Source organism: Lutjanus erythropterus, chromosome 20, assembly GCF_056507025.1.
Source record: "Lutjanus erythropterus isolate fLutEry1 chromosome 20, fLutEry1.hap2, whole genome shotgun sequence".
NCBI classification, from domain to species: domain Eukaryota; kingdom Metazoa; phylum Chordata; class Actinopteri; order Lutjaniformes; family Lutjanidae; genus Lutjanus; species Lutjanus erythropterus.
In genome coordinates this window covers 11,528,824-11,551,635 of record NC_139336.1, presented here as the reverse complement: position 1 = coordinate 11,551,635, position 22,812 = coordinate 11,528,824, and the positions used below count along the sequence as shown (strand labels likewise).

At 38.0% G+C, this 22,812-nt stretch overlaps 1 protein-coding gene across 2 annotated transcripts in view; it reads right to left on the bottom strand.

The window, feature by feature from the left end:
- Positions 1 to 7,806: 7,806 nt before the first annotated feature.
- lpar1 (lysophosphatidic acid receptor 1) overlaps positions 7,807 to 22,812 on the bottom strand; it is a 41,827-nt gene continuing 26,821 nt past the window's right edge. For both annotated transcript variants that reach the window (XM_084745803.1, XM_084745805.1), the window contains exon 3: positions 7,807 to 8,914. In XM_084745803.1, the coding sequence (XP_084601929.1) occupies positions 8,598 to 8,914 (317 nt within the window). In that variant the 3' untranslated portion in view covers positions 7,807 to 8,597. The remainder of the gene's footprint in view (positions 8,915 to 22,812) is intronic.

The window sequence follows — 22,812 nt, the reverse complement described above, 5'->3', positions numbered from 1 at the left end:
GACTCCCTCATACATACTTTTTGGTATTGTCAGTAAGTTAGTAAGTTTTTACCAATGATTTGTCTCATTCAAAATGTTGGGAAAAAAAAGTTACCCAACTGGATGCTCAAATTCAGTCGTACTTTATTTTACTGTACACACAATTAACTTTGTATCAAATTAGACAAAAACTAATAACGTATTAGATATTAGATATATTAGACAGTAGTTATACCCTAATTGGATGCTCTATATTAAATGTCACACTAACAGGATGGAAAAGGCTGTATTAAATTAGACAATAACTGTTGTAATGCACCCCTTATTATTAAAATAAAGTTAAAAAAAAAAAAGTTTGACAGCAAATTCTTTTTTCATCCTTAGCTCATAAGAAGCTCATATTGCAAAACTGGAAAAGTAAGGAAGCATGGACATGCCAAACATGGAAAACATTAATGAAACATTGCTTGAATATTGAAAGTACAATGTTGCAGGACAGCAACAAAGAATACAAATTTCACTTTCCTATTTGCTGTCTGTGCCACAACCCCAACTATAACCCAGTGCCGAATGTAGTTCCAAAAACTCCAGTCAAAATGAGAAAACACATCCTTTTTTTGCACTCCAAGTGATTTCCATGTTTTGCCATGCCACTGATTTGAAAAATATATTATCAATCTTGTTATGGGATGTACAGCCTCTGGAAATGCCTTAATTCTTGTTTCACTGACGAAAATTCAAGGCAAACTGCTAGTCTAGACACAACACCTCAACATAGACATGCAAGTTTTTAGAACTAATTTACTTGGTGTTTTTAAGCTCTAAAACTGTACAACTGCAAACACACACACTTATGCTAACAGTCAAGGCTGTCTGAAATGTGTGAACAACCTCAAGGTCTATAGATTATTATGTCTAGCCAAAAAAAACAAAAAAAAAACAGCATGTCATGAAGCCAACAGTATCAGTCTGTGTCTGTCTGTGACCCTGCGTGTTCCTGGACTTGCCTGTTACTGACTTTTTGGATGTCATGGAAACAAAAACACTGGTGGATAACAGAAAGGAGCAACAATAACAAGACTAAATATGTAAGATAAAGTAAGAGCCTTAAAAAACGCTCCACTACTGTCAATAAAATAAATATAATCAAACATGGGTTTTGCTTTATTTATTTCAGAAAAGACACAAAACACACCAACACAATAATTCAGACTTTTCTTGTGTTTTTTTATTGTTGCTGCGATATCAAGACTATGACTCTGGGTGGACATTCATTGATATTGGCCCATATAAGTAGATAGCATGGAAGTCACATTTGTGTCTGTGTCACAATTACTCTCTACAAACAACTGGTGCATGGTTTGTTAAATCTGAGGCTTGACAAAAAAAATCCAGACACACTTTAAAGCAATGTTTCACTTTGGAAGAACAAAATGTTTCAGGCCAGCAGTCAAGAGGATCAGTCATTGCTCCAAATAATGTGCACATAATAAATCTTTCTAAAGAGCAACACACACCAGCTGCGTTATTTAATGTCAAATGACACTTACGGCAAACACTGGACACTTCATTCAGATAAAATAAGCAGATGTCAGGGCACAATAGCCAGGATGGGCTAATCTGGGGAGCTGATGTGATAAAATTGCTACTTTTCAGTACAGTTCATGCACATTAGCTCTGTTAAAGTGGTGTATCCTGTCATGTATAATAGTGGGTCTCCACTGTTGGGAGTGTGAACTTACTAAGCAAGCAATCAGTGATGGTGTTTTAACATGTGTCATATGCTGCCAGTGTGTGTTGCCCTTCAGAATATTTGGTAACACTTTCTATGAAGGTCATGTCTATAATGCATTATAAGCAAATTCATAATATAGTACATTTATAAGACTTCATAAATCTCTGTGCAGATGTTTATAAACATGCATAGCAACTTATAACAAGGCTGACAAAGTTTTTTAAGTGGTGGACATAATGTATTCAGCATTCGTTATGGTTTATAACATATATCCATGCCCAAGTGACAACAGTGTCGGTAAGACAAAACTACCATAACTTTATCTAGTTGTAAAGACACATAGATAACTGCTGTAATGTATCATAACAGATTAAAAATTCTACATTTCGTAAAAGGAATAATGCCTAATAAACATCAATAATGTGCTATAACATAGCTTAAAGTAAAGTGACAGCACTGTGTAAGGTATCATACGCTGTTATACGTGTTTATGAATTTTTATAAAGTCATATAAATTAATTATATAATGCATTAGAAACAAATTTATAAAACATAATGCATTTATAAGGCTTTACATATATATACTATAAACTTTGATAACAAGGTTTATAAAGTATTATAACTGTGGTAATAATGTATTATCATTTCAGCATTCATAATGCTGTATAACTCCATGCCAAACTAAGAAAAAGTGTTTGAAAGAAGAATCTGAGTCGTGGGTTACACAGCACATTATAACTGCCATAACTTTAACTAGTTATGAAGATGCACAGAACAGCTCTAATATATCGTAACAGGTTAGAAATTATTATTAAATTAAATTATAAAAAAGTTTATGAAATTGAATATTGTCTTTAAAGGTTATGTGCAATTGTATGTTTGTTAACGCTGAACATATGATACACTATTTCCACCACTTAACATATGTTACAATACTTTAAAAACCTTGTTTTAACCTGTCATGTATGATTCTAAACATTTATCAAGAGTTTTATAAAGCCTTATAAATGAGCTGTGATTCCTTATGAATGTGATTATAATGCATTAGAGATATTACCTTCATAGAAAGTTGGAACAAGATTTTTTTATTTTGGTTAAATCAAATTACAGAATCTCTTAACATTTTATAAAGCTGTTTTATGTATATTATCCCAAAAATCATGCTCTCTTGTGAAAACTTTCTACTAAAGTGAAATATCGGTCTAAGACTGACATTAATCTTTGTTCTACTGTGAGGCAACTGCAAAACGACGGAGTTAGCAACACACAAATTTAAAGAGTACGTTAAAACCACCTGAAAATCTTTTTGCTGTCCTCCAGTGGTACAAGTGTACTCTAGGACAATATGACATCACTGCTGGGAGTGGGCAGCCACACCCAGCAACAACCAAAGAGGGCGGTAAAACACTACTGTTCAGCGCAGTATTAATTTACTCTTAAGACTGGAAGGCACTGCACACATAGATATCTAGTTCTGGGTCACAAACAAGTTAATAACTGTAACTGTGTCTTCATTAATCAAGATCATAATACAAAAGAGCTCATGACATAAAACCATTAACAAAATCCTACAGTACATTTGGACAGAGTATAACACAGTTAAATTTACAAACACAAAAACACTTTCCCTTTGGTGATTAACTTTGAATAATATATTTTATATACATACATACTGTACACATATACTTACAATGGTGTACAAAGAGTGACACACTGGTAAACAAAGACATACAAATACAGAAGTTTAGTTGGTTTGCTATATAACCTGAATCAATACTTTGTTAGAAAAAATAGTTACAGTGAATGTCAGATATGGATGGTAGGGTCCAGAGCTGTAGATTGACTAAGTTTGGTCAATGGGACAATGAGTGGTACTGCTGTTGATACTAGCAGTAGTGAAAAGTGGACAAACTCAAAACGTAAGGAATTCACCATTCCCGCCCGCTTTTGCTTTGTGCTCCAATGACAGTTAAGAAAGCTCGATACTTTCCCATTTCATGATTCAGGTACTTACATATGGCATATGCTGAAAAGAAAACCAAATTTTGGAGATGATTAAAGTACATCACTAGAGGGCCTGTAAATGTGACATAAATTCACATCTTAAGTTAGCTAATGTTAGCACAATGCTAGCTAGCTAGCATTAGCTAGCATTATGCTAACATTAGCTAGCCGGTTAGATAGGGCTTAGCTGACATTAGTTAACTTTATATGTGACTCTATATGTTGCTTTTTCAGAAAACAGAGACAGCTGAATGAAATACTTAGCTTAACTCTTATTGGAGCATAAAGCAAAAAAGGGGTGTGACTTAGGAAGGGTTAAATCATCTAAGAAGAAAAAATATCTAAGATTGTTGACTTCGAGTTTTTCAAATTGCGTATTTTTTTTACAGTGTAAAGGCATAATGAGGAGATTAAAAGGCCAAAAACAACCTGTAAAAAATCTAGATGGGGAAAGACAGTAAGAAATCCACACCCCACTCTCAACAGGGTACAATGAAAACAATTCCCAAATCTGTAACCTTTCTCTGGATAAAAGAACTTAAAGACTCATAAACAAGACAACAACTTTGACAGGCAAAGTTATCAGCGTACTTCATTTTAGCACTGCAGCTTCAATCCCTGACAAACATCTTGCTTCCTGGAAAACATCTGACTGTGTTTTTGGCCGTGATTCTCTCTTCTCTTGTCAGCTGCGCGGAGCTTTGTCTATGTATTTTGGCCAAAAAGTGTTTTGATTCAAGTCAGGACAAAAAACGTTCAGCTGGCAATTTTTAACAATGCACGTCATAGCATCACCAGGCTGACTTTCAGCTGGCTTCGGATCTTGAGTTTATGAGCAGGAGTCAGGGAGTGCACTTGTGGAAATAATATAACACCATTCAAACACTGCATTGGCTCAACTCTGCCTCACCTCTCATGGAGTCACTTCATTAAGAAAAACACCCTGAAGGCCACTGGACATATGAGTCCACATATGGACATATGAGTATTATTGTAAGACTGAACAGTAATCTGTCACTGCTGTCAGTAAATGCTTAATGTTGTGGTATGGTAAACATTCCATAAACTTGTTTTGGTAAACATCAACATTATTGTAACCCCACTACATGCCTGTCACCGGGGTTCACATGAGACAAGGACAGAGTCCAAACTGTAGTATGTCCCAACTGAAATCACTGGGAAGCTATAAATACGTAATGTGGGAGTGTCCCTCTGTTCAAGACTTTTGGGGTCAGGTATCCAAACTTTTGGCCGGAAGCAAGAAGTTCGCACAGCTGTTTAAAAACATTTAGTCCAAAGATGGCAGCCACATCACGATCTTAGCACCAGGAAATGGCTGACATATTTTACTGACATTGTGTTACTTCAGCTGTCTGCTGCTTAATAAGACAAAATCCTGCATTTGGGAGGTATGGTCACATGCAGCAATTCAAATCATTGGCTTATAAAAATAGATGACATGACAGCTCCCCTAAAGTGAAGCCACAACATCTTGATCGCCCCCTGATGGCTGGCTGCAGTATAGGCCATAAATCCTGCCCTGCCCAGTGTTTTTTTTTCCCACAACTGTTGAGCCTAGTCCCACCCAGCTGTTCTGTGATTTGTTACTATGACTGAGCTGTAATTGGCTAGTTCTTGTTGTCTCAGTCGCGTGTCTGAGCGATTGCCAGAGAGCCGTCAGAATAAAGAAGAAGCTCCATGGGTCATGAATAGAGGAACACTTTACATTATACAATGCTCAATTAACTATGGTTAGTCCATTAGAGACTGCGGGGTGGGTGGGTGGTTGGAGGGGCTATTAAGAGGGATGCTGTTATGGGAAAAGACGATGAGGCAGGGCAACAGGGATTTATCTGTATGCAAAGCATTTCAACTCTTATCATAACCACAACTTTCTCATACTGTGACAAACAAAACATAATCTATTTTTGATGACATCCATATTACTTCATATCACTAATAACACTGTCACAGAAAAAGTGTAACCTGCATGTCTTTCAGTCTCTGGTAAAAAGAAAATATATTTTTTCTGAACTTTCCTTTGAGTGCTTGTAAAGCCACACAGATTTATCTGCAGTAGTGTAAGAGTGAACTCACAGAATAGTAATTAACCATATTATGAACTCGGAATTATCAAAAATACTGGAGTTTGAGATTTAGGGGATTTTAGCAAATATTGAGGCTAATCTGAAGTGGAGCTCATGAGTCTGAAGTGAAAGATTTAACTGTTAGAGGGACTGCCATGAAATTTGGTTCAGACATTCATGTCCTCAAGAAGAAAGGTCATATCTTTGGCGACCATTTCTTGTGTAGCACCATCATCAGGTCAAGATTTTCAAGCTTATTTTAGTCCAACACTTTCTTTTATGACCAAATACCCACAAATGTGTTGGCATTCACTTAAGCCTCAGCTATACATTGTGTTTAGAGTGAATTAGAAACCGTTAGCATGCATAACAAACTAAACCAAGATAGTCTGCATGGCAGGTATTACCTGCTTTACGTCATTGTGTTAGCATTTTTGCTGTGAGTAAGTTAGCATGCAGGCATTAGTGCTTAGCTAAAAGCACTAGAGCTGTGGGTATAAACCATTAGACTTGTTAGTAGTTTGCTTTATTATAAAATGGCTATACATGCAAGCTTTTTCTTTGGCTCTGCCACCTCTATTTATTAATCTGGTGACACAGTTGAATGCTCCACATCGGTGTCATGATTTTGGTGGTAGAAGAGCTGATCCGTGTATCCAGTCATAGCTGTTTATATGAGATACTGTATCATTTGTGACAAAATGTAGCTTGAAAACTACAAATTCAAGCAGGCCTTAATTAACATCCACTTTGTCTTCGTGTTCATGTTGAAAAGACAGAATGGCCCAGCTTGTCACCTCTCAGCATGATATGAGGCCATATCATCTGTTTTTCAGAATTCTAATTATATATAATTTACAATAATTTTCAGTTCCAGAGATCCTACTTCCACCACCAGAGAAACATAAACACTGGTTAAACTTTCACACTTCCACTTCTCTTCCTCAGGCAGCCTCATGGACACAGAGACACTTGATAAAACCACAAGAGGCAGACAACTCAGCACATTTTATGTCCTGATCTGAAGTCTGTTAACGCTCACCAGATATGACCTTCACCCTGTCTCCACATAACACTGTGGCACAGAGCCTGCTCTAGAACTACAAACATCCTCCTCCCCTTTTTGGTAAAATCCATGGAACAACTTGTCTCTAATTCCTTATTTAGAGGGAAACAACTGTTAGGATTTGTGCACATCCTGGATCCTTTGTGTGTTTAAGTTGGATGAAAGCAAGAAAGTGTTGTATTTTAGTAAGAGAAGAGGATCAGTAGAATAAAGAGTCACACACAGTATTTAGGTTGTCAGGCCATTGAAAGACGAATGACGAATCCGCTGAAGAAATGAATAGTGGCTCCAGTTATTTAAAGGAGCAATGTGTAAAATGTGGCAGGCACTAATTTCTTCTCACTACACTCTAATTTTTCCAACCAAGCCACCATTATACAAGAGACATCTGTAAAACTAATGACAGTTCATCTCAAAGTGCAAACAAGGTCAGTTATGTCTCTTTTTATTATGGTTTTACATTTGTATAACTTTCCTAGAGCCAATAAAAGTAATTTAAAAACCCTTAATTTTGTCACAATTCAAGGTCTATGACTCAAGCTAGTTGGAGAAACACTATATGCACCAGGTGAGCAATTCTATTGAACTGAAAGGGTATCATCTTTATGTTTCGTGGGAAATGTGGGATTGGACTATTGCCTGTTGAGGCACAAAATGGTATTAGTAGACAGGATGGGCCAGTACTAGCTGGTTAGCATGCTTACTTTAGTAGATATCTCTGCAACACAATACAATGTCTTTGATGTAACTTTGGAACTGTTACTTCTTCACATTTTGTTGATAATGTTAGTTCAATCTTGGAACATCTTCTGGCCATATCTTACACATTGCACCTTTAAACAAACATGGGTTGAATGGTATTGCAGTATTTTTGGGTAAGTCACTAAACATGTCAAACATGTTGCTATTTATATATATATATATATATATATATATATTTTTTTTTTTTATAAGCAGTAGCAGGATGTCCTGTTTGACTTGAAAAAGGTGAAACCCTGGAAACAGATCCAAGCACTAACATGAACTCAGCCTCCACAAAATCATTTTAAAGTTAAAGCTGCTGGAGATAACTTGTATTAACATTCAGTAACATGTTATGAGCACATAATGACGTGTTGTTTTAAATTTCCCCTGAAGACTTTCCTTCCACACAGATGAACTAGTGATCTGGATTCAGACCCTAAGTGTTGCAACTGATATGAACGACAGCGTAACATAATGTTGGGTGTTATGAGACTTTTCTTAAGAGTGGGGATCAAAGGGCAAAAGTCTGAAACCCTCGACTACAGGATACAAAGTTTAGAGAAGGCCGGAGACAGAGGATGGGTTATACTGGCATTACCTTCATTTCACAGATTACTTTTAAATAGTTCATATCAGCGTCGTCCATAACAACACATTTAAAACAAACTGAAAATAATAAACAACTAAACAAAAATACTAACAGCCTATCAGAGTCCTCGTAGATCAGACTTCTCCTGTTTCTTCCTCCACACAGTGATAAAGTCTTTCTTCATAGTTGCCATCCTCTTCTTCATTGTGATCTCATCAAGTTTGCACTCCACCTACCTAATCTTCATTCTCAAATTTATCATGTTGCTGTCTTAGTTCATATCCTGTTCACAGTCCCACTTGACGTTCCCATGCTGCCGTTTACCTTCTTTCAGTCAGTCTCTCCAGAAGAGATTAACCCCTTCAAGCAGGTGGATTGATCTCCGTGAGCTCTTTATACCACTGAATGTTCGTTGTGGTGGTGGTGATGCATACCGCCGCTCAACACCGTGTGGTTGATGGACGACGCCGACCGGTCAGATCCCTCCGCCGCCGTCCCGTTGACGTTCTCCTGCCGCTGACAGCACAGGATCTGCCTGAAGGTAGCACTCATCTCCTTATCACGATAGGAGTAGATGATGGGGTTCATGGCAGAGTTGAACTCGGCGAGAAGCAGGAAGAACTTTTCATAGGTGAGAACGTTGCAGCTGGCGCAGAAGACGTCGAGAAGGAGGATGACCAGGCCGGGGGTCCAGCAGATGATGAATGCACCTGAGGAGATACAAAGCAGAGAGATTTTTTTTTTAAATTGGTGCTGGGAAAAGGAAAACAGGAATGTTTAAAAAAGACGGGTAAACAAGCTCTCCCCCAGGCGGCGCGACACGAGATTTACGAGATCTTGCGATACCTTCACATCTGTGTTTACATGCTACCTGGAAGCAACTCAGACAACATGCATACAGCTGACTTCAAAAACTTTCAACAAAGAAGAAAATGTCGGAGGACTTCGACATAGAAGAGGAACATCATTTGCAGCCGCACCGCTTGGGCGAGAGCTTGTGTACCCGCTTCAGGTGTGTGCACGTGGATCAGGTCTGAGAGGCTACAGTTGACATTTAGGCTAAAAACATGGAGAAGTTTTTGCAGTCTATATGAAGAATATTTAGAAACCCGCACCCACACCTCCAACAGTCCCTGAAGCCTATATTACCTTTCAAATTATGTCGAGCAACTAGCTTACCAGGTGATTTCTTCATTGTGTGTTGTATTGATGTCTGAGTGTTTTATTTGACAATCCACCTTAATAATTAGAGAGGCTGCTTTTCAATTTTGTTTCCATGTGGGCACTAAAGTCACAGAAGCAAATATCGTGGGACTTTTAAACAGCAAAACTAAAAACTGTAGTTATAAACTTGACAGGACAGTAGAAGCTCTCCTAAGGAAACAGAATTAATTAATTAATGACTTTGTACTGATGTGCTTCATGCACAAATGCACACACATCATCTCAATGCACCCTATTTCCCACATGCAACCCATGTTGATCAGAAAGTTAATTTTTATGACCTGGACCACCTGATCTACAGATTAAGCGCAGTGCCCATGGCTGTAACTGCAGTCTTTGCAAAATCTATTGATTCGATTAACTACATTTACAGTCAACATGAGAAGTGCTAAATTTTCCCATTATACAGGTTTTGATGTAAATAAACAAGATGTTGGTGTATTTAGCCTTATTTCTACCTTTCATGATGTTTCCCTTTTTTGGCTTGGCTTTGTTCTAAGTCCTGGTTTCCTCTTGGCCTGACTGTGCAGTTAATACCACAAAAATGTGATGTGAGTGTGATGATCTTGGATTTCCCCCTAATTAACGTACTGTGTTTCACCCAATTATTTTTTCTTATTAGTACGTATTTTAATGGCTCCAGAACTAAGCCCTGGACTTCATTGATTCCTGTAAGTTTTATTTTCATGACTCGTGATTTACATTTGAAAACCAATGACTTCCTTTGACTCAGACATGAATTCTGCTGACCTGCACACTTGAGAACAATGATTCATTTAGACTTAGACTTAAATGCTGATGACTCAAAATGGTTACATATGTTTTCAGCATCACCTTACAAATGTTTTTCTTGTTATGACACACATAGGAGGCAAAACAAAATTGTGCAATATGATTTAAAAGAATGGCTCTAAGATTTTGTCTCTAAAAATGTATCTGACAACACAACCATTGATCAAATGATGAAACATAAAAGTGAAGTCAGATTTATTGTTTCAGTCTATCTTGAAAAACACAGAAATCACTCTACAACCACATCACCATCACTTAAGAACCGCACCGGCATCAGTCTACAGAACAAAAACACCCATTTCACTCTACAACCACATGTAAAACTTTTTACTTACACTTTTGAGTACTTCTGTTGTACAGTGTCGTCAAATGCTTTGTTTTCACAGTGCATTTGTTTGCCAGTTATGGAGCCCACTAAAATACCACTAAATGCTGTCCTCTAAGCCTGATTGTAAATATATAGCACAATTCCATTATCTGCAATCTGTGTAGGTGACAAGGCTGAAATCATGGCATCAAGGAGGCAAAGTGGGGCATCAGCAACCTCAACGCCAGCAACACCAAAGATACGTGGAGGGCAATTAAAAATGTTACAGGCTACAAAAGCAGGTGTGTCCTCATTATGTATCATCATTTTACCAGATAAGCTAAATGCATTATGCTCACTTTGATCTCTTCAACACAGGGTCGGCTGTAAAATTTAGTCTGCCTCCAGAGGACGAGCTACGATCAGTGTCCACAGAGGATGTAAGAAGAAGAATCCTCCTGAATATGAGTAAAACTGCTGGGACTGATAACATCTGGCTGTGTGGTAAAAACATGCCAGCCAGCCAGCTAGTTGATGTCAATACTGACATTTTTAAAACAACTTTTTAATATGACATAGATATGTCGAATCTTTTGAATACTTTGAATATACTATCACTGTTGAGATTTTAATGACACCTGTGTTTCTCTAAAACACATCATATGTGTGTTTTCTGATCTCGTACTTTCAATTTAATTTGTCCAGGCTTTTAAAAATGTTACATACTGTAGGATCATTACAGGAAACAGACACATATTAATGTGCTGGTAAAATTTAGGCGAACAAATTGTCATCATGAATTAATGGCCATCACTAAAAGAAACCACAAATGGCTGTTTTTTAGGAAGTAAGATGGGATTCCTGACTCCTCAGGAAATCAGATTGAGCCGCCAATCTAAATCCATATCCGCCACTGTCCCTCCCTTAATGTGAAACATGTACAGAAACATAAACTACTGACCTCTACCTCAATGTTGCAACCATATCTCCAGTATTCCATCATCATATCTGTAACCTTCGGACCTCATTTGGGTGAGTAGATGTATCATCACTTTAAGTGTGTTTGCCTAGAGAAGGGGGTCACTGACTCATTACTCATTAATATCAAGTTCAAGTGCTCTGATTTCAGTCAACAGATGCTATTTGTCACAAGTATAAGACAACTGCAGGACATTACACTCTTGAGGCTGTAAAACAAAAAGTCTTGATGAGAAATTAGGCAAGCGGAGAAAGAGAGAGAGAGAGAGGGGGGATATTGACAGGCAGGCCTGTTATCTGTTAGTGTTTTGCAGGCGGCAGCTGCAGCGAAGGCTTGACCTCACTTCTCAGCTATGCAGGCAGACTATCCAGAGTTTGATAAATTTCTGAAATGGTTCGCAGCCCAGCAGAGAAACTATCTGAATTATTTGTCTCTCAGTGAAACATCTTACCCTGAGCACAACATAACTCAGCACAAAAAAAACAACCAAAAGCCAAAAAACAAGAAAAATACTTGAGATCACCATTATGACTGTATTTCATGACCATGTTTCCTGTCTTGAGCAACACTTTCTAATTTTGTGTTAGTGCTGCTGGAAACATATTTCAGTCTGAAATCAAGCCTAACCACAGCCTATATTTTTGTCTGTGTAAGGCAAAAAAAACATAAGAAAATAACTGTTAAAAGTCCAGAAGTGGCGAAAGAACACACAATCTGTACTAAAGCAGAAATACGGATACTTGTGTGAAAAAAAAGACTGGTAAAAATAGAAGTGCTGATTTAATTTATTTTCTGCAATATAAGTGATAAAGTACAGGCTCTGAAATGTACCCAAAGTATAAAAGTACTGTGCAAAAAAAACTGTGAAAAGATAACTGAATCTCACCTATTTTTGTTTTATTAGGCAATTTATCTCATTTTTGTCTCATGTTGCTACATCTTTTACATTTTTGTATTGCTGCACTTTCCAGTCGCTTTTGTCTTGGCACGTCGTTTCTATCTTGTTATGTAATTTTCGTTTTGTTATGTATTGTAAGACCGTTTTCATCTTGCTAAGTTGACTTCGTCTTGCTGTCTTTCACATCTTGTTACATCTTGTTACATTGAATTAGGCCATGTTACATCATATTCCTCTTGTTACATTTTTTTGTCATTTCTGTCTTATGTATTGTTAAGTTGTTTTTGTCTTGTTATGTCTTTTTCATCTTGTTATGTCATACTTGTCATGTTACAGATCTCTTACAGCATTTCTGTCTTGTTACATCTTTTATGTCATTTTCATCTTGTCATGTCATGTTAGATCATATTAATCTTGTTACACCTTTTCCAGCGTTTGCGTCTTATTAAATAATTTTCGGCTTGTTATATCTTTTATGTCATTTTCTTCTTGTTACATTGTTTTTGTTTTGTTGTGACTTTTTACGTACTTTTTGTACATAACCAAAGTAACAAGCCTGTTTTGAGATATAATGGAGGAAAAGTAAAAAGCTGTCAGAAAAATAAATGCTTAAGTAAAGTACAAATACCTGAAAAATATACTTAACTTGTAACAAGTATTTGTACTTAATTACTTCCTATCTCTGTTAAATCACAAATTATTCTTCAACATTCCTCTTCATTCTTCCGCTCTTTCACATAACCTCTTTCACCAGTTATCCTTTTCTGTTTTAAATGGGGTGGAAGTCATGTATATTTGCAGTATGTTTGTCCTGATTTTCCCTTAAAATGAGAAAGAAAACAGTCTTTGTGTGACGCCATGACCTGAGAGGTTTCACCCTTGGATTCTTTCATTTCCTCTCTAAAGCCAGGGGTATAAAGTTGCATGTGCTACACCCTTCATCTCAAAGTTGCCTCTTTACATTGCCCCAAAAAAAAAGTGTCCGCCTCACCACTGCCACATAGACCAGCCACATCAGGCCCGCGGAGGGTAAAGCAGGATTTAGTTAACGGAGGAAACAAATAGGACTTGAGTGAATCCTTTTGCCTTGTCACAAAATGCCACATGGAGGGAAAGGAGACAGAAGAAATGGAAAGTCAGAGGAAGAAAATAAATAAACACGACGGTGACGCAGGCCTGGAAAATCTGGGAATGCGTGGAAAAACACTTTCCAGGTCTTGATAGAGTTGGGAATGACACAGAAGCAAGAGACATGAACGGCTGTTGTTATGTCCTGCTCATAGCGACAGTGACACACGTGACATTTGAAGGATCATCTTCTGCTGCAGAGGGATTCGACCTTTTTGGTCCACAACGCTGGACAGCATCTCACAGAATACAGTGAATATGAAATCAGTCAGGACCTGTAGGAGAATAACTGTGGCAAGAAGGGCTTGATGTCAAAATCGTCACTGAGACCTTTGAGACTGAGCAACTAAATCCAGGAAGTGTCACAACATTCCCTGTTCAGTCTAATACAGTTTGGATCCAACGTGTATGGAAGCTCATTTTGCCCAGGGAAACAAAATAAATACAAAAGACAAAAAAGAAATTATGAAAATTCTGACATCATATCAGATTCTATTAGTCTCAAAATTGTTAAAGCTCTATCTCACCATTTTGACTTTTTTTTTTTTTTAAACTAAAAGTAATAGACATAGTATCTAGTATCCTAGTATCTTTTTCCTGGCGGAAATGGGCTTTCATAAGACAGAGAACAGAGGATAATGGGAACAAAAATAAGGAAATAATGGGGACCAGACAACGGCAATGAACTCAACACTCCCATAAATGCGCACACACACACACAGATGCAGAACTGAGGGGAGACACACACGGATAAACACTCACATGTGCAGACACAAACACACGCAAACACTCACATAATTATACATGGCACAAAGACAGATGGAGGAGTGCTCAGACACACAAACATGAAAAAAATTGGACAGTGTTGAGAAAAACTTACCATTCCATCCCAGCATGCTTAGCCTTGCAATCAACATTATAATCATTATTAACCCGAAACCGAGAGCTTCACTTTCGGCATTAAAGCTCTTTGCTTCATACATCATTAGGGGATTTTGAGCAACAATTGTGAGAATTTTTCTCTCTCTCTGTGCACTACCTCCTCCTTCAAATTAGGAGATGTGGATCTCTTTTCTAATCTAACTTAGTGTTTGTTAGAAAAGGCTTTGCTCTGATGGCTCACGTGTCATGTTTCTTCCTGGGAGAATATGTTTATGACGTTTTTCGGTGTTACTGACACATTGTCTGGAGCAGCTTGTTCTATTGCCCTCAGTCCCATGCAGAGCGCTACAGAATTACATAAATATGAGGTTGAATGGCTTAAAGGATCAAGCTGGTGGTTATGCATGTTTAGCCGTTTAACTAGAAATTATGTTTTTTTGGATTGCCTGCATTTGATGCTGCCATCAGTTTCCAGTCATTTGGCCATGCTTCAAACAAACAACTTGCATTAATTTGAAACATGTGGTAATGAGTCACAAATCATCCATCCAAGTCAAAGTTACATTAGTTGTAATACACTTGCATCAAGATTCTCCATTTTGTTTAAGATCTTCTGGTTTCTAATATGCGTGAGCTGTTGAAAAACATTTTAATGACAGAAATCATGTACAGTACATTATCTTCTCCATTATAATCAGGGTTAAATTGGGATTGTGTCACAACAGCACTGACATGACTGAAGTCTTACTTGTGCACTAGTGTCTAAATAGTGGAAGTAAATGGACATTACTGAGAAGCCTGTCCCCTGAGCTGTGGTGTTCCCCAAGGGAGTGTGTTAGGCTCCTTGTTATTTCTAGTGTGTATTAATGATATGGAAGAGGCATGTAAATGTGACCTCTTCATATACGCAGACAACTCAGCTCTGGCGGTTGTTGATAAAGACTTGGCTTAACTCCAGGAAAGGCTCAGTGAGCAGCTGACAAACATCAGTGTTTGGCTCTCTGATAATAAACTCTCCTTATACAATGGAAAAGCAGAATTATTTCTCTTTGGCTACACACCCAGATTATACAAAACTAAGGATTTCAAAATATATTTTAAGGACACTGACATCTCCGTTTAAACATCTGCCTGGGTTGTACACTTGACGGCAATATAGGGAGGGCAGGTATGGCCCTAAAAGAACCTGAAGTTTGGTGTTCCTGCACAGGGAAAGTTGGAAATTCATCCATTTTAATCAAAAAATGCTTTGATTACGCTAACACATCCTGATACTTTAGTCTTCCCAATTTCAGGAAAACAAAACTTCCAGTCTCCATAAATAAACAGAGTTGTCCTACATCTCGGTCCACAAGAGCACGTTACATTTTTTATCTCATGGTCACATTGCAATATTACGAAGAGGACATCACACCAAAATAAATCTACAATTTCCTTACCATAGTTTACTGGAATGAAATTAAATCTGTCATTATAAACTGTAATCAGTAATGTCAACATTTTATTATAGCAAGTGCAAAGTTCATTGTAAATCCCCCAAACGGACCTTTAAGTCTGTGATCCTTATAATGCTGTGTCTCACACCTCTGAGTTTCTGTACATTGTGTTGATATATTCCACATGTAGCTACACATTAAACTCATTATAGAGCTTCACATTCTGCTATCAGGGATTTTCATGTCTTACTATTATTTCTCACATGTCTTCGCGTCAGCTTATGTTTCCGCTAATGTGCAATTCTCTCAGGCCCTTAAAAATGAATAAACACCCAATATTAAATTACTGCTCTCATTCTTCTGTATGGCTCACTCCCTTTCCTCCCATTAATCTCTGCAGTTGCATCTCTCTTTTTCTCTCCCCCCATACTCTATCTTTACCCATTCATTTTTTATATTCGACTTTACTTCTTTATTTTCTTTGCATCTCTCCCGTTTATCTCTATTTTCTTAATTACGCCTTCCTTTCTGCAACCTCTCTTCCTCTCTACTCTCATGTCTGTCTCTTAATTTCACCTCTCTCCCTTATCTCTCACTCTGTTCATCCCTATCTATCATTTTCTGAACCCGAAACCATCATCTGTGGTCGGGGCCATGATCTCACTGAAATCAGTCAGTGGACAGACCCATTATATCTAGATTTCTGAAATGGCCTGTTGGCTTCCCGTTTGTCCACAGAGGGGTTGTTTTTCCTCTCCCCTCTTTCCCATAGCAATAATCACACACACACACACACACACACACACACACACACACACACACACACACACAGTGTAGATTAGATAAAAGTTCACATTCAGTAGCTGAGTGTTTACAGTTATTGATAAAGAGGCTGGTGGTGTTCACAGTGATGGAGTCTGGTGATGGTGTCACACTGATCTAATGGCAAATGAAACACGCTTTTGACTGGAAGTACAGTGAAGTCTTTGAAATGGCTGTAATGAAGGTTTTCTGCTCTGCCCGCACAAACAGGCTGCAGTATATTTGCAGATCTGCAGATATAAATCAAACCTTTTTCTCTTTTTTTTCTCACTGTTTCAGGAACAAAAAGACAAAAGTCGACAATAAGAACAATGCACACTGAGAGCACTGTTGTGTTCTGCTATGGTTTAGATCAAATCCAGACTGTTAGCCACAACCATGCCACTCACCACCAAATTCTGATTCCAATTGTCTAAAATTGCATTCAAAGCGGCACTTTGGTCCTTGAACTTCAACCAGTCCTTTCCTGCATCTGTTTTGTTGAGAAAAATTGTCTGTGTACGGTTAGATTTTTTTCATCTGCTCACTGTTTGGTGCCACCAGATTCTGTTGCTGCACTTCAGGCTATGAACACAGATGTTTTCAAATTAAAATGTCCTCTGATATTCTGTCCCAGAATGCACTGGAAACAATCCCCAACAGTCATTTACAACCATGAAAGAAGAACCTGACTGATACTGGACTTTTGAGGCTGATGCTGAAAATGACATACAGTATTGGCCGATATATATATATGTTTTAATATAAGGATGCCATTGAATCCTGCTCACTGATCTGTTAAAGCAGCTTTTGATTCTAACAGTAAATTCTAACATTCGTACTATTTAGTGTATGGACAGGAAAAAATGTTGTAAATGTTTTTATGTGTATTTCATGAATCAAAAGAAAAAAAATATCATAGGAAAAAATCAACCTCAAGATAACAATAACTGTCACAAAATCAATCTGACACATGCACACAAAAACAAATTCCTTACCAGAGCTATTTTTGATTGATTGTGTCACATGATTTGCAGGATTTTTACAAATCCTAATGGGCAGAGTTGATGTGGATAATACTCAATTATACTTTTGTTAATGCTCGCTTACAAATCCAGGCTTACTGGAAAAGCTGAACGAATAAACAAAGTATGCTGGTCAGTAGTTACAGACCCTGGAAGCATTTAATTTCACAGTGGATGTTCAATCGGAGTTGCCAGAAAAGAACAACTGACCCCTGAAACAGGATTCATAAGCACAGATGCCGCTGAGTGATTAGAAAAGCTGCGCTGTGAGCCGGCATTTCTTGCGTTATGAGCGCGTCTCAGAAAACAGGTGACATTGCGAGCCACACACCAGACATGTTTCCATGCTGACAGCATATTGGAGGGTTGCAGTTAGCTCTGATTGTTTCTGCTCTCTGTCAAATGCAGTGCACTAGTAGGGAGAAAAAACAGTTCTTGTGCTGAACATTGATTGGTTATACATTGTGATCTTGGAACAAGTGTAAGTCATTGATATGGCATCTGTGTGCATGTGTTTGGGCTGATGGTATGTCTTGGCGCTCCACACTGTCTGACGATGTGACCGCATACAGCACCATGGGCTTTAAGATAATCAAATCATTCACAGAAGGCCCCAACAAGAGCCAACACCTGACACACAGACACACACACAGTGAACAAGGGTCATGCCTAATTTGATGGTTCTGTTGACTCATTGAAGAGTGATGAAGAGAATCGCTGTTGGTGTCATTCAACTTTTTTTTTTCTTTTTCAGCAGAGAAGCAACAGTGGTCAAATGCACTAGCAAGGCTGTCTATGACTTGTAATTGTCTAAATCCCCTTTTACACTGGACAAAACACCCACTAACATCTGGCTTTTGTCTCCAGTGGGAAAGGTTACAATCAGCATGCACTCCTGGGTCAAATGACTCTGCACTAGTCACGGGTATTTATCGGCTCCAGCTCTGATCGGCAGTGATGTAACCATGACACCCATGCAGAAACCCTCATTTTCGCCTCTTTTCTGAGGAGGAAATGAAGGATTTTTGCCTCCCTCTGTAACTTCCATGACTCTTTTGCTCCTTTTTCATGATGGTCTTGTCCTCAGTCGAGCGTATGAACAAAGGACAAACGTTTAATTTCCTACATATTCTTCAAAGTAAAAGTCCCCTGTTATTTTATTATCTAAAAGCTTTTATTATGAAGCAGGAAACTCAGGAAATATTGGGTTTTCATCAGCTGTAATTGAAGTGAACTTGAAACAGCAAAATAAAGCAGCTACCTGAATGTACAAACAGGTATGCAGGAGAGAAACTAAACTTCAAACCACAGACATTCAGTTAGAAGCTACAAAAAAGTAAGAATTGAACATACAGAGACTTTTAAAAACGTCACATCAGAAAAAAAACAGCAGGTCTACTGACCATGGGAAAAGGGTCAATTGCCTGTTTTTGCATGTTCAGCTACATTAAAAAAGTTCAACAGAACTGGCACACCTGAAGTTCTACCCTGCCATCTAATGCAAGTGGAGATTTTTACAGATCACTAAATTACAAGGACTTGTACCACACAAACTACTTGCAGCCTAATCTGGGGCAATTCAGCCACTATAGGGGGCCCAATTCATTGGCCCAGTCCCACATTATTTTTAAGAAACAAATCACTCTATCTCTGCGCATATGCCTATATTGCAAAGACATTTCCCATCCACCCTATACATCTATTCTTAAGGCTGTAGCGACTGCCCACATTTTCCATCATGCAATGCTGGACTGAGTTTGCCTGATTAAGTTTGCTGTTTTGTGTTCCAAAATGCAAATTTTATTCTTGTAGATTGGTGTATCATGTCACCCCCCATTCTCGTTTGCATGTATGTCTTCATATGCAGAGGTGCACACACCATTAGTAAAAACTTTGCTCCACAGAACTATTAGTGGTCAAAAACTCCACAAAGTACTTTTAAACATCAGCAATGACTTAATATGTCTGTCTGTATGAATATGGATAAATGCCATTTCCGTGTGTGCATGTGTGTGTGTGTGTATCTGTCTGTCTCTATTGTCTTTGGCAAAACACATCAAGTACAAGCCAGATTCTGGTTTTGTTTTCCCATCATTTGACTAAGTGAGTGCATCAGAGTTTATGTGAATGGAACAAACCTTGTTTCCCACTGTTCTTAATTGAGCCGGAGGGGTTATCTGAGTGTGAGAGAATCTATGTGTACATATTACTGTATGCGTCTGCACTTATGCAATGTGTGCAAGTGTGTGTGACCATCTTGGTCTTTTTTCTCCCATGTCATCCTGTCATTCCTAGAACAAAATACCCATGATGGGTTTTACAGCATCCTGAGAGGGACAAGTGGACTGGACAGCAGGCAGCAGGGGACCAGTCATTATCATCTGGTGAGCAGATGGGAAAAGCTGGATAGGGATCGTTGTGGGGTTTACATTTCCCGTCTACTCATTGTAATCTTCCCCAAAGAAGTCGAACATTATCAAACCCCGGAACTCAATGGCAAATTTGACCTCACTGGAGACTGAATGACTTACGACCTTTTTTGTTTTGCACTGGCTAGTATAAGATGAAAACAGGCAATGGGGTATTTTTCAAAGGAAAGAAGGAGATAAGTGTCCACCAGATGTGAATAAGTGATTGCACTGTATATCCAATTGAAAGAAGCACCTACCTCCAGTGCTTAAAAATGACCTCACTCAGAAACAGCAGTAGATTACAGACTGAACCAAAACACACACCCACACCCACACTCGAAAGATTTATTTTCCCAGTAAGAGTTTGGCACAAGTAAAGAAGAAACCAATGCAATTTGTTCAGGTATTCAAAACATTAATAATTCAAATTAATAACTGTGATAACTATCGTAAAAGGGATTTTACCAATAGCAGACGATAAATAAATACACTTCAACTTGCCTTTGTAGTTCAGCTAAAGCATAAAATCGATTTTGTCATATACAGGAAAGGGGGAGAAACCTTGTTGTTTTATTTTAAGAATTGTTGAATTTTCCCTTATAGGGATATTTGAAATGGGGTTTTATGAGGGATTTTGTCAATAGACAGCATGTCAACTACAGCAGATGGCAGTCCGCGCACCCCCAGTTTGGAGAAGCACGGAGGAGCACCAGCATGGAAGCTAAGCAATGTACTGCTGGGGACAGAGACAGCAGCAAAACTGATTTTAGCCACTTAAAAAAAGGTCAACCTAAAAAAGTCAGCTCAAGCTCAGCTTTTAAAACACAGAAGTCACACAATAATTTACACAAGCTAACAGACGGAGGCAGTGGCAGAGCAGCAACTTTACGAGATAAAATGATTGATTTTGCATATGGAGTTTGGTTGGTTTAGAGACCGCAATAAAGAAAGAGCAGTTTCCAATCTGAGAAGCCTGTCTGACTTTAAAGTAAAGTGGTGAAAATATTCTAAATATAGTGTACACTTAAATTACTACTGATTTTTTTAGGTGTATGTATTTAAGTGGCTAAAATACTGTATATTTTGTTGCTGTTTCACAGCAGTACACTGTTTAGTTTCTAGCTTGTGGCTACATAAAAAACCTTTCTCTTCTAGATAAACCGTTTTGTTCATTAAAAGCAGTGACTGTCACGCCAGTGCCTTTACTGATAAAACCTGATATTGAGAAACACTTGAGACAGGGAGTGACGTAGTTTGTTTAATTTCTAAGGAATCCTCTGCTGTTTAGGGATGAAGTCATTTCTCAGCATTTGGAACATGTTTTGCATTTATTTACAGGGTTTCTTGAGGGATGGTAGCAAGTGTTATTATGACTCAGACATTTCTCTGTAGTACTGTATGGAACACTCACTAAAAGAAGGCGGGAGCCACTGCGATGACACATGGACTTTTAAACTTTGATTCAACCATTACACAATGGAAAAAGATGTGATATACTGTTGTGCTCCTAATGCAGGCCACGTAGCTCTACTCAATCAAAAGCATTTAAGCAGTTTTACTGTTACAACAGACATTACACTGTTATACTGAATATTTTAAATTTGGTAATTATATTAATCAAGGAAGAGAATGGCGATGACTAAAAAGACAAAGCAGAAAAGAAGTAAAAGAGATATGAACCAACTGTGCTTTCCTCTACAAGTGAACTTGCTTTTCTGGCCTCAGTCTTATCTTTCAGCTTCTTCACAGAATAATCTTTATTAGGTGCAACCATGGTCCATTCACAGGTTATTATCTATTTGAACTTACAATAGGACATGTAGCCTCGGATCTATGAACAGTCAACATCAAGTGCAAATTATATGGAATTTCAGATTTTTTGAGTTTCTCCAAAAATGTGCATTTCTATATGATTTATGTTGTTGTAAAACTGCCTGGTTGCCTGCACTGCTCTAAATAAATAGCAATTTTTACATTGAGAACTTTGGACTTATTGTTGTCTTATTAAGTTTACACCCAGAACCCAGAATGCTTCATTACAATACCATTACACTATTCTATGCATGTTGATGAAAAATGAAACTATACTATACAAAAACACTTCATTAAAACTTTGGATACACCTCACCAATATGAGAAAACTTACTATTACCACTACTACTGCTATAGTTTGCAATACAGAAAAAACTGCCAATGTCTGCTGGTTGCATCTGGGAGTTGTGGTGGCATTGCGGTGGTGCTTTGCTATCTGTTGACTGGCAGAGATCTGCACTCGATGAAGTGTACAACGTAATTCATTCATTTACTTAACAGTTGGCCGATCTATCTGCACCTTATAGCCATTAAGCGGAGGTGTCTGTCTGCACATGAGACTCAGACATGCTCATCACCTTTCAGAAAAACTGTTGAAATACCAGACAAATTAAATAAGTAGAAACATATACAGCATCTCTACGCAGCAGAAAATGTATGTTCTTCAGTTTTATACAAAGTGTAGGTTACAGAGCACAATCTACTGTTTTGACTGCTTTGAATTAAGGTTGGAGTAAAGACAACAGAGGCAACAGGATGAGATAACACGGCACATAGGAGACAAATCACATGGAATCCTTTGGTATGTTTTGTCTGGGACCAACACATCCTGCTTCCAGGCAGTAAGAAGTGCTTTTCCCACAATTCACACTCCAAACTTTCTTGACACACGACTGAGTTAGTCTGCTACTCT